Consider the following 13,763-nt stretch of genomic DNA (forward strand, 5'->3'; position numbering starts at 1 on the left):
GTATTATAATATTTTGCTTTATCTAAAGACAGCTATGAAGAGTAGTAATATACAAAAAAATGGGACAGAAATATGAAAGTGATGTGTTTTCAGTGCTGTGACAGAAAGGAGCTATTCTGGGGATCAAAGAAACAGGGAGAAAAACACTGCAAAGGTTTTCTTACCAATCGCCTCCCACCAATAAAATAACTAATATTTATCTCTCCACAATTTAGAGAGCATTCTTACATAAAAATTGTTCCCTTAGGGCTGGCCCGGTGGCTCAGGTGGTTGGAGCTCCTTGCTCCTAACTCAGAGGTCAACGATTCCATTCCCACATGGGCCAGTGAGCTGCGCCCTCTACAGCTAAGATTGCGAACAACCTGCCGCGGGCTGCTGTGCTACCGTGTGCCACCATGAGCAGCAGGTGGCCAGTGTGAATGGCCGGCAGCCAGCGTGAGCCGCCAGCAGCTAGCAAGAGCTGCCATGAGCAACCGACGGACAACAAACTATCTCAGCCGGGGGAGCACAAGGCTCATAATAGCAGCCTGGGCCAGGGAGCTGTGTCCTACACAACTAGACTGAGAAACAACGGCTTGAATCGGAGTGGGATAGGGGGAGGCGGAAGAAAGGGGGGGGAAAAAACCAAACATATTTGTTCCCTTGCCAATAACCCTAAAAATATCATCTCTACTTAGAGATACCACATATCAAGTGATTGGGTCAAGTAGGAGGAAGAAAATAAAGACAAGCACAGAGAAAGTGCCAGATGGAGAATTGTCTAACAGTGTTTCAACGACATTTTTCCCTCACTCAGAAAAAGTATAATAATACAATTAAATCTTTTCATTTCAGTGGCTCTACTGATTAGCTTGTCTGTATGATGATAATAATAATAATGATAAAGAATATGGATAGTTAAATAAATGGATCAGGTGGATGGAGGATTTACCATGAAACTAGGGGACATTCCAGGATCTTTCTAAACTAAGTGTTCAGAAGGGAAAACAATAACCTTAAAACACACACCCACATGCATACAAATTACTTATAAGTGCTAAATCTAATCTACTTATTTATAAGGCTAGATTATATAACAAGCATCCTCAACCAATGCTATTTTAAATAAAGAACTAAAATGTTTAGGTTGATAACTAAGGTTTTTCTTTTTTGGTCAATCGTAATTTTTTTGTTTGTTTTAAGCCAGAAAAAATCTCATCTAAATAACCATGATCAATTCACATGGTTTTGTATTAGAAAATCTGCAGTTACACAAGTCAATCGAAAGAGTCTGGAATATGGTCATCTCTGATATACCTTCTATGCAAGTACAGTCATCTATAAGAATCTCCAGTTACTTGTTATTGGCTCTTACCCCTTCTTTCGGGTCTGTGTGGAGTCCTCCTCCTGCATGACCATGCCAACATGTCCTCTTTTCTATCACCGGCCATGTCTGGAGAGCCTAGTTAAAGATGATACCAAGCCATCTGTTAGCCATTCCAGAAATTCAGATCTTTAAAAATCTGACTTAGACAGTATATCAGCCTTCTTACTGTCATTTGCTAATACAGTACTATGTAATCTGTTACTCTATCATTTGCAAGCAAAGTATATTACACAGTTAATTGATCATATCCCACTTGCTTTCCATATGTATACATTTTTGCTTTACAACTTAATAGTTGATTTTACACAACTGATTATTTTTCTTATTGTTCTGGCTCACACATATATGTTTAGAAACAAGATATCTTTTAACACTTCACAGTCTTTCTCATGCTATAGTAATTTACACACGTTTTGTCTTTCCTACTACATGGTAAATTTCTCAAGATTAGGGACAGCTTCTTTTATCCTTGTGTCTCCCATGGTACATACCACAGTGTTTGCAATATGGCGAGGGTGGTAGATTTCAATGGTTGTTGGATTAGCTTATGAAATAGAGCTATCTACAAAGTTTTCAACTAGCCTTGAAAATATTCAACCTAGAACGAATGGGTAAATTACCAGAAACACACTATCTTCCAAGACTGAATCAAAGAAACAGAAAATCTCAACAGACCAATTACTAGTAATGAAATTGAACCTCAACAATAAAAAAAAACGACAAACACAAGTCCAGAACCAGACGGCTTCACAAGTGAACTCTACCAAACATTTAATGAGAATTAATACCTATCCTTCTCAAATTATTCCAAAAATTTGAAGAGGAAGAAATGCTTCCAGACTCATTCTACAAGGCCAGCAAGCATCATCCTGATACGAAAACCAAACACACTACAGAAAAAAATTACAAATATCCCTGATGAACATAGATGCAAAAATTCTTAACAAAATATAAACAAACTGAATTCAACAATGTATTAAAAAGATTGTCAAATTTTATAATAGAAACTTATCCAAAGAAAACAAAAATGAAAATGAAAAGATTATCTGCACCCCTGTGTTCACTGCAGCACTATTTACAATAGCCAAGATATGGAAGCAACCTAAGTGCCCATCAATAGATGACTGGATGAAGAAGAAGTGACACATATATACAATAGACTATTACACAGCCATAAAAAAGAATGAAATCTTACCATTTGCAACAACACGGATGGACCTAGAGGGTATTATGCTGAGTGAAGTCAGACAAATACCACAAATACCATATAATCTCACTTATATGTGGAATCTAAAGAACAGAATAAACAAACAAAACAGAAATAAACTCATAGATACAGGGAACAAACTGACAGTTGCCAGATGTGGAGGGAATTAGGGGACTGGGTGAGAAAGGTGAAGGGATTAAGAAGTACAAATTGGCAGTTACAAAATAGTCACAGGGAAGTAAAGTACAGCACCGGGAATATAGTCAATAATATGGTAATAACTATGTATGGTGCCAGGTGGGTGCTAGATGTATTGGGGTGATCACTTTGTAAGTTACAAAAATGTGTAATCACTATGTTGTACACCTGACACTAATATAATAGTGTATGTCAACTGTAACTGAAAAATAAAAGACTATCAAAAAATATACTTTAATTTTGTGAAATTTGATTTGAAAATTAGAGGGTTGGATTAGATGCTCTCTAAGGTTCCTTCCAATTCTGAATTATATGATTTTTATGGAATGAAATGAAAAGGCTGCTGTTATTAATTGGACTTTTTTTTTACATTGCGTGTTCACCACCGAGAGTCAGTTCTCCTTCAATCATCATATATTTGACCCCCTTTACCCTCTTCTACCACCCCCCTCCCCCTTCACCCTCTGGTAACCACTAAACTGTTGTCTGTGTCTGTGAGTTTTTGTTTATTTGTTTGTCTTGTGCTTTTGTTGCTTTCAGTTTTATATCCCACATAGCAGTGAAATCATATGGTTCTTAACTTTTTCTGTCTGTCTTATTTCGCTTAGCATAATAATCTCAAGATCCATCCATGTTGTCGCAAATGGTACTATTTCATCTTTTGTTATGGCAGAGTAGTATTCCATTGTGCATATATGTACCACATCTTCTTTATCCAATCATCTATTGAAGGACACTTTGGCTGTTTCATGTTTCGGCCACCGTAAATAATGCTGCAGTGAACATTGGAGCACATATATCTTTACACATAAATGTTTTCCTTTCATGGTCATTTTGACCTTGGGGAAAAGCCAGAAGGTGCACAGTGCCAGATCCCGTGAATAAGGTGGATGAGGATACACCATGATGTATTTGACAGAAGTTGCCATACCAGAAGTGATGTGTGACACAGGGCATTGTCATGATGGAGGATGAAGTGAAGACACTCACATAAGAAGATTTCCAGAACTGCTTCAGAAAGTGGCAAGAACAATGGCATAAGTGTGCTGGAAGTGAGGGAGAGTATTTTGAGGGGGACTCATGGCAATGGGTCTTTATTGTAATAAATTTTTTGTATTTAAACATTGACCATATTGTTTGATCACATCTCGTATTACTAAAGATAACAGACATGACTCATGTGCACAGATACCAAATAAATGCAGTACTGAAAATTACAATATGTCAGTCTATTTGAAGATACAGATAAGTTAACATGTTTACAGTGGAAAGTCCTGTTTATTTTACATAAAAAAGAAGAAATTCTCAAAGAACCTAAAAGTTAAGGATTCTGTGGCCTCCAAGCATAATAATGCATGCTCTCATTTAAATCAGCACTACTCACCCACGAATCGTTAAAAATATGAAGCCTCAGTAAGCAGTGGCATATGTATAATATCTTACTCTGTGTAAACATTCAATAAATATTTATAAAATGAATATCAACACCAAAACCACCAACCTAACAGGCAGAATGACCAAGATGCAAGTGAGGAGGCTAATAAAATTGAAAACAATTCCATTACAATTATGTTCTTCCTTTAAGGTAAAAATCCAATCTTAACAAGAAATCATCCTATTAAATAAGTTCTTTAGCAATTACTAATATGATTGCATCCTTTTTTACAATAGTTAATTTTCATAACTCAAGTTATGCTCAGTGTTTATGAAATCTGAAGAATTATCTAATAATAAAAAGAGATCAAGAACAATTTATAAACTGTTAATCCACCAGGGATTTTGGGGTCAATTATACATTCTGCATTCCTGAAACTTTGGAAACAAAACTATATTTATCACTCTCCATCTCTGATGCATGCAATGCTTAACAATATCAAATAGTCGTGTAAGAATTTTTTTATCACCTGATCATGACAAAACCTAAAACATTTAAAATTAAGCTCTTAAAACATTTTTAAAGAGAACCTGTTGTAATTTAAAATTCCATTTAACCTATTTTAAAAGTATAAAAGCCTCAGATAAATGTTGTTTAAATTTGTTTGTTTTTTCCAACTGCCTATAAGCTAGCTGAGAAGGAGAGAGGGTAACAGGAAGGGAGAGGGAGCAGAGGACCATGAGAGGGGGTAGAGGGGAAATAAGAGGAAAGGGAGGGGAAGAAGATGGTATACTGATTTCTTAGATTTTGTAATTATATTTCTCATCTGAAAGTTGAGGGATAAAGGATTTCCTTCATTGTGTTAGATATTCAGTAAATGTTTCTTGAATCAATGAACAAATGGCAGCATAGCAATAGAATTTTGGACAGCTCACATCACCTGGGTCTTCATTAATTAAGCCACAAAAATCATCACGTTGAACTCCATTGCTATAAAATCTGATGGCTCTAGAAAGGGGTTAGCAAAGTTTTTTTCTCTAAAAGGCCAAATAGTAAATATTTTAGTATTTGCAGGCATTTAATCTCTGTCACAGCTACTCTTCTCTGTCACTGTACCATAAAAGCAGCTATAGGTAATATATAAATAAATGAGTGTGGCTGTGTTGAGATAAAACTATTTATGGACATTGAAATTTAAATTTCATATAATTCCCATCTGTCACAAAAATTATTCATCTTTTGATCTTTTCCCCAACCATTAACAAATATTAAAAAAAAAAAATCTTAGTACGGAGGCATCGCAAAAATAAGTAGCACACTGGATTTGGTCCAAGGGCCACCGATTGCCAGCTTCTGCTCTAGATGACTTCTCAACATCCCTGCAGCCTACAAGGATTCTGAGAGTGCCACAGCAAAACAGCTGCACCAAAAAGTAGCTGCTGCCACTGCCACCAAAAACCAACTCAGGTAAAAAGATATCCACAGACTCCCTCTTCCTCACCCAGTGCTCCGTTATCTACTTAATTTTCACATCTCTGGGGGCATGACACCAGCAGCAGCAAGGCCTACATAGCAGATCGCATCAAAATCAGCAGAGTTTTTATGTTTGTTCACGCAACTTCTGTGAAGTTTAGCTGTGGTTCTCATTCATATAAGAAACTCATTTATGACATTTTTGTCATCGTGAAACTTAGTCACTGCTTCACATTTCAGCTAAGTGGTGTGACATTCCATGCTGTTTGCTAACTGAGTAACAAAGAATTATAAGTCAACTGCCAATTTCAGAATAAAAACTAATGACTGAATACGAAAAGGTAAGAAAAAAACTTCAGAACCAATTCATGTTAAATCATGATATTAGGGGACAAACGCATAAAGAGAACTTTGTCACCAAAGGTATATCTCAGACACAATTAATAGTGAACCATTTCATTGAGCTGGCTTACTAGAACCCAAGAACTTTTGGAAACTGGTATGAATCTCAGTACTTCTAAGAGTCCAACCCTATTGTGTTTATGCATTTCACACTGCAGCTAGAATGCTGATAATGTGAAGGGAGTTGAGAAAGTGAAATTCGACCTATTTTCTGCCATTTTACAGTTTCAACTTTCAGTAATTTAAGATTCTCAGGGCCAGCCCAGTGGTTCAGGTAGTTGGAGCACCGTGCTCCTAACACCGAAGTCGCTGGTTCAATTCCCACATAGGTCAGTGAACTGCACCCTCTACAGCAGGGGTGTCCAAACTTTTTTCAACGTTTTTCACCAAGGGCCATATGCAGTAAAATACACAAACAGCCAGGCCACTCACTCGAGGTGAAGTACATATTGCCTCACCTGGTTTATTTAAGTAAACTAAATATATTTTTGGAATTTGCTGCGGGCCAATTAACAATGGATCATAGGCCACAGTTGGCCCACGGGCCACAGTTTGGACACCCCTGCTCTACAGCTAAGACTAAACAACAGCTCTCCCTGGAGCTGGGCTGCCATGAGTGGCCGGTGGCCAGTGTGAGTGGCCAGCAGCTCGCGAGAGCTGCCGTGAGCTGCTGTGAGTGACCGACCCGACAACTGACGACCGACTGCCTCAGCTGGGGGGAGCGCAAGGCTCATAATACCACCATGGGCCAGGGAGCTGTGGCCTATACAACTAGCTTGAACCGGCTTGAAGCAGAGTGGGGGGGGGGAGGCGGAAGAAAAGGTGGGGAGAACAAGTAAATAAATAATTGCCATGCTATCAACATACATTTAAAAAAAGAAAAAGATTCTCCCTCTTTGTGTTTACTAATACATACTTGGGCAAGAACTCACAAGCATTTCTTAACTCTAACTTCTATAACAGGACAATTGCATCATTAGCAAACCTGCCACTTTATTTACTTATGTTTTTCTATAAATGCTCATTTATGTTTATTGCTCTTTATGGCTAGGTCAGACTGCCAATGATGAGTAAATTACCCTGAAAAATTCATACAAGATAGGATTTTCATTTACTTGGGTTATTCTGCAAGGCTCATTACGCAAGTCATATCCAGAATACCTTGATTGTCTTTATAAGCATTCCAACAAAGTCTGATAACAGGCAGTTCTTTGGTAAGAGATATGTGATATAATCTTTGCTTATAACAGAAATGCAGAAAATCCAAAAGAGAATATTGATGTAAAGACAAACCGAACTTCAGAGCAGACGCATGATTCCTTGTGTGTTCCTGCTGAGCACTAGACGAAAAAAGAGTTTTAAAGAAGGTACAGGCACACCTCGGAGATATTGCGGGTTCAGTTCCAGACCACCATAATAAGTGAATATCACAATAAAGCAAGTCACACGAATTTTTTTGGCTTCCCAGTGCATATAAAAGTTATGTTTACACTACACTGTATGAAGTGTGCAAGAGCATTATGTCTAAAAAACAATGTACATACCTTAATTAAAAATACTGTATTGCTAAAAATGCTGTCCATTATCTGAGCCTTCAGCAAGCCATAATATTTTTGCTGGTGGAGGGTCCTACCTCCATGTTGATGAAAAAGTAACACAGACAAAGCACAATAAAGTGATGCCAAATTAAACAAGGTGTGCCTGCATTTGGTTTTGTGAGTTTTAAATTCCTTTGGCTTAACCATATTTAGTCTCTTTCTAGCATGCTGGAAGTTCATTTCTATTACAGAGGTAGGTAACATGGACATTTGGGGCTGGCAGTAATCTGACACAGCTGTCAACATTGGTGTCTCCTCTTTACTTCCTCACTATTCCTTCTTTGTTCCTCTTTCTATGTTTGGTAGATGTCTCTTTCTCATCTGCCTGGTTTTAATTGTTAGTTTAGCACTGCTAATGGCACTCCAACCTGAGAAGGTTGCTCACCTCTATTCCATTAGCTCCTCATGGTCTAATTGAACACATGATAGAAAATGCAATGGTATTTTCCTGGTAACACAGTTATGGCCCAAAACAATTGAATTAGCTTCTCAAATGAAAAAAGGCACCTTTTCAAAAGATATTGCACCCTCTCAAACATACATACACAAAAATGTCTTAATCTTGCTGCCTCTCATTTACCTCATCTATCTCTTCGAGCCCTGAAAACCTGTCAGTTTTTTCTAAAAATATCCACTCTTCTTTTCAACACTTTGAAAATCCCGTAAGATGACCATAACTCATACAATGGCTAGAACACTTATTTTCACATAACGCCAGGAAGGAAACTGACAGCTCTCTTAAAAGCATTTCAAGAGGTGTTTTTTTTCTAAATACCTTCAAGAGAAGCACCTAGAGCCTTAACGTCTCTACAATGTTTCAAGAGTAAACAAACCTTGCTCTAAATTGCCCTACCAACCTTGTTAAAATGGATTCACTGTTGCAATACAAAAAGGTTTCTATCTTACACACTGTGCTCCACAAAAAAATTATATACATGATCCTATGCTTTAGGAGTTTATAATCTCAAACTGACAGATGCAGGCATAAATATCACAGCACAACAAATGTAACGGTAAGATATATCTCAACTGCCTTCCCACCCTCATCCACCTAAAAAACAAAACAAACAAAAAAACCTTCAATTGGAGTTCATCCCTATAGACGCTTAGCCCAGAACAAAACAGCAGATTGACTGAAGGCCAGGATAGTTATTATTTTATTCACTTTCTGTCTTTTCACTGTGATATTGGTATTTTGCATTATAAAGCAATGTGGAATAGAAACAGCTATACTATAATCATTTTTAGTAAGAACAGCTCACTGAGCGTTCACTATTTGGCTGGTATCTATTATTATTATTATTATTATTATTACCATATTACAGACTAGACACTGAGGCTCAGAGACACTACCTTGCTGAAGTTCACACAGCTAGTAAGTAGTGGAATGGAGACGTACATTTCTAACATTATATTAACAATATCGGTAACATTACTGGGCTTAGTGATTTTACTGTCTGTCATCTTCCTAACTGATAACTTTGAACACAAAGGTAGCATGAAAGCAAAAGCAGGATAAAGAGCTACAAGACAGAACACAATTAACAAAAATGGCAATAGTTAAGTCCTTATCTATCAATAATCACTTCAAAGACACACAGTGGCTGAATGGATTAAGAAAGATCCAATTACGCTATATACAAGAGACTCACTTTAGACTTAAGGACAAACAGGCTGAAAATGAAAGGATGGAAAAAGGTATTCCATGTAAATGGCAACTACATCAGACCAAATACACTTGAACTCAAAAACTGTCACAAGACAAAAAGGATATTGTATAATGATAAAAGTTTCAATTTACCAGGAAGATATATCAATTATGGATAAATGTGCACCCAACCAACATCAGAGCACCTGAATATATGAAACACACCTTTGACAGAAATGAAGGGACAAACACACAGCAACACAGTAATAGATTTTAATAAACCCTCATTTCCATAACGGGACAAAAATACAGACAGAAGATCAATAAGTAATCAGAGAACTTGCACAACACTACAGACCAATGAAAACATTCCACATAACAGCAGCAGAACACACATTCTTCTCAAGTGCACGTAGAACATTCTCCAGGATACATCACATATTAGGTCACAAAACAAATTTAAAAGACTGAAATCATACAAAGTATTTTTTCCACCCAAGATAGAATAAAACTAGAAATTAGAAGCAGAAGGAAATACAAATTAAAACCATAGTGAGCTATCACTTCACACCTGTTAGGATGGCCATTGTGAAAAAACAAAAATAACAGCTGTTGGTGAAGATGTGGAAAAATTGGAACACTGTGCACTGTTGGTGGGAATGTAAAATGGTGCAGCTGCTGTGGAAAATGGTATGAAGGTTCCTCAAAACGTTAAAAATAGAACTACCATATGATCCAGCAATCCCAGATCTGGGTATTTATCCAGAAGAATCAAAATCAAAATCTCAAAAAGATATCTGCACTCCCATATTCACTGCAGCATTATTCACAACAGCCAAAATGTGGAAGCAACCTAAGTGTCCATCAATGGATGAATAAAGAAAATGTCAAACATACAATGGAATATTACTCAGCCATAAAAAAGAAACCCTGTCGGGCGGCCAGATGGCTCAGTTGGTTAGAGCACGAGTTTTTAACAACAAGGTTGCCAGTTCAATTACCACATGGGGTGGTGGGCTGCGCCCCTGCAACTAAACATTGAAAAGAGCAACTGGAGTTGGAGCTGAGCTGCACCCTCCATAAGTAGATTGAAGGACAACGACTTGGAGCTCATGGGCTCTAGAGAGACACACTGTTCCCCAATATTCCCCAATAAAAATAAAAAGAAAAAAGAAAACTCAAGTAACAAGTGAGGTATGTTAAGTAAATGTTGAAAGAAAGAAGGAAAAAAGAAAGAAAGAAAGAAAGAAAGAAAGAAAGAAAGAAAGAAAGAAAGAAAGAAAGAAAGAAAGAAAAAGAAAGAAAGAAAGAAAGAAACCCTGTCCTATGAGGCAACATAGATGGACCTGGAGGACACTATGCTAAGTGAAATAAGGCAGTCACAGAAGGACAAATACTTCATGGTTCCACTTATATGAGGAATGTAAAGTAGTCAAAGTCATAGAAGCAGAAAGTAGAATGGCAGGTGCCAGGGGCTGGGAAGTTGTGTTCAATAGGTATAAAGGTTCAGTTATACAAGATGAATAAGTCCTATATATTTTCTGTACAACATTGTGCTTACAGTCAACAATACTGTACTGTATAGTTCAAAATTCCTTAAGACTATAGATTTCATATTATGTGATTTTTACCCCAATAAAGAAAAAAATAGTTAGAAACCATATGATGGGGGAGATGAGAGGGCAGTGGAAGCATAATATTTTCATCTTCTTGAATTCTCATATTACAAACAGAATAACTATACAAAACCAAGAACAGAACTTATGAACATTTACAACATATAAGGACACAAGAAATCCTCCTTGAATCTCAAAATACAAGCACAAAGAGAGAAACCACCAAGAGCCACATGATGTGCACCATATCAACGATGCTGTGGTAATAAACAGGCTGTATGCAAACCTGAGAGCAGGAGAATACGCACATAGTATTCACTGTAAAATTCAGTGGCCAAATTCGGAACAGTAGGTGAAACAGGACAGGCTCGTTTCCATCCCAATAGTAGGTAAATGCAAGAGATCTGGGATACTAAACTCTGAAGGAGCTGGAGCAGTCTAATCCAAGAACTCTCAAAACTGACCAACAAAGCTCCCTCTCAGGACACAATTAGGAGAAACTACTGGAAGCGGAATTAAAATTAGGCAGGACAAGGACAATAGAAAGGAGGGGAAAGAGGGCCAGGATATCACAGAAAACAAGCTGGAAACAACACAAAAGGGAGCTCTGTGGAGTTAGAAAATCTAGCTGAACCAAGCCTCCTCCTAAAAGCTCAGGCAAAGTCATTTCACATAAAAATGAGCAACAGAAAATGACCAAGATCAAACCCCATAGAAACTTAGTATGAAAATACAAAATAAACCCATAAAGACACATGTGCTCCAATGTTCATTGCAGCTTTGTTTATGGTGGCCAAGACATGGAAACAACCAAAATGTCCTTCGACAGATGAATGGATAAAGAAGTTGTGGTATATACACACAATGGAATACTATTTGGCGGTAAGAAAAGATGATATAGGAACATTTGTGACAACACAGATGGATCTTGAGAATATAATACTAAGCGAAATAAGTCAGACAGAAAAAGCAGAGAACCATGTGATTTCACTGATATGTGGTATATAAACCAAAAACAACAAAAGAACAAGACAAACAAATGAGAAACAAAAACTCATAGACACAGACAATAGTTTAGTGGTTACCAGAGGGTAAGGGGGGTGGGGGGGGTTGGGAGATGAAGGTAAGGGGAGATCAAATATATGGTGATGGAAGGAGAACTGACTCTGGGTGCTGAACACACAATGGGATTTATAGATGATGTAATGCAGAATTGTACACCTGAAATCTATGTAATTTTACTAACAATTGTCACCCCAATAAACTTTTAAAAACATGCAAAATAATAAACACAATGACAACGCTATAGACAAGAAAAGCATAACAGAAAGACATGCTTATAAAACAAAGTTAATTTTTTTAAAAGGCACAATATATGAAAGAACATAAATGAAAATTGGGTAATCCCAGTAATAAAGATGAGAGAGCTCAAGAAAGAATTATGAATAAAAGGAAAAAAACACATTTTAGAAATAAAGCCCAAATTACAAAGAACACAACAGGAAACAAACAAATGCAAATAAACTCAACATACAATGTCCTAAGGAAAGCAGGTGAGAAAGAAGAAAATGCTAATAATCAAAAATAAATAAGACAAAAAAGGAATCAAGGAAAAGTGACATAATTAAAGATAGGAAGCTGAGATCCACCATGTGAATAATAAATATAACTGAAGAAGAAAATTAAACATACATCAATGGAACAGAATTGAGAGTCCAGAAATAAACCAATACATTTATAGTCAATTTTTGACAAGTGTGTCAAGAAAAAAATAGAATAATACTCTTTACAACAAATGGTTTTGGAGCAACTGGATAGTTACATACAAAAGAATGAATTGGACCTCTTAGCTGTATACACACACACACACACACACACACACCCTCAAAATAGATTACCAAATTATAAAAATATAAACTATAAAACTCTTAGAAGGCAACATACATAGAAGGATTTTTTATTTTTGTAGTTTTGGGGTGGATTCTTTATGGTTTTCTATATATATGATCATGTCATCTGCACACAGAGACAATTTCACTTCTCCCTTTCCAATTTGGATGCCTTTTATTTCATTATCTTGCCAAATTGTTCTGGCTAGGATTTCTAGTACTATGTTGAATAAGAGCTCTGAGAGTGGGCATCTTTGTATCATTCCTGATCTTAGAGAAAAAGCTTTCAGCTTTTCACCATTGAGTATGATGTTAGCTGTGGACTTGTCATATATCGACTTGATTATGTTGAGGTACTTTCCTTCTATACCTAATTATTTGAAAGTTTTTTTTTAATCACAGAACATTGAATTTTGTCATATGCTTTTTCTGCATTTATGGACATGATCATATGATTTTTATCCTTCATTCTGTCAATTTGGTGTATCACTTTTACTAATTTGCAGCTGAAGTGCCAGGCTCTGGAACACCAGCATGCATGCCCAGTTAGTGGGGTGGCAGTGCAACAGCAACTCCTTCTTGGGGGGCAGCAGTGTCCCTCTCTCTGGAGTGAGGGGTTCATGGTGGTGATGGCTGTTGGTTAATTCAGTACAAAAGTTGCCAGTGTCTTCAGGGGAAAAGTCCGCTAGAGTCAAGGCAGAGAAACACTGAGGTCCTCTGCTGTGAAAGCTGCAGGGAGGCCACAGCTGTTGCAGGTGCTGTTGAGGTCCTCAGCAGCACAGACTGCTGGGGTCCCCTCCACAGAGCAGACCACTGGGGACCACAGTGTCACCCTCCACATGGCTGATACTGACAGCCCTTGCACTTGTTTGTTTCTAGCCTCTCCAGACATTGCCTCAGCTATGCCCATCTCCCCGGCAATCCCTTCTGTATGGTTAGTGTTTTTTGTTTTGTTTTGCTCCACTGTGGCGCTGTAGTTTTTAATTAAACT

General features: G+C 37.3%; 1 protein-coding gene and 1 long non-coding RNA gene across 2 annotated transcripts in view; one reads left to right on the forward strand and one right to left on the reverse strand.

The window, feature by feature from the left end:
- LOC141569549 (uncharacterized) overlaps positions 1-13,763 on the forward strand; it is a 156,239-nt gene that overhangs the window by 105,120 nt on the left and 37,356 nt on the right. The gene's annotated exons all lie outside the window — the stretch shown is intronic.
- The window catches only part of ABCB7 (ATP binding cassette subfamily B member 7), a 50,498-nt gene that overhangs the window by 28,537 nt on the left and 8,198 nt on the right, over positions 1-13,763 (reverse strand). Inside the window, exon 2 of the mRNA XM_019747975.3 lies at positions 1,355-1,441. Coding sequence (XP_019603534.1) covers positions 1,355-1,441 — 87 coding nt within the window. The remainder of the gene's footprint in view (positions 1-1,354; positions 1,442-13,763) is intronic.

This window comes from Rhinolophus sinicus, chromosome 18 (genome assembly GCF_057876585.1).
Source record: "Rhinolophus sinicus isolate RSI-liver-muscle chromosome 18, RSI-T2T, whole genome shotgun sequence".
In the NCBI taxonomy this organism is placed as follows: domain Eukaryota; kingdom Metazoa; phylum Chordata; class Mammalia; order Chiroptera; family Rhinolophidae; genus Rhinolophus; species Rhinolophus sinicus.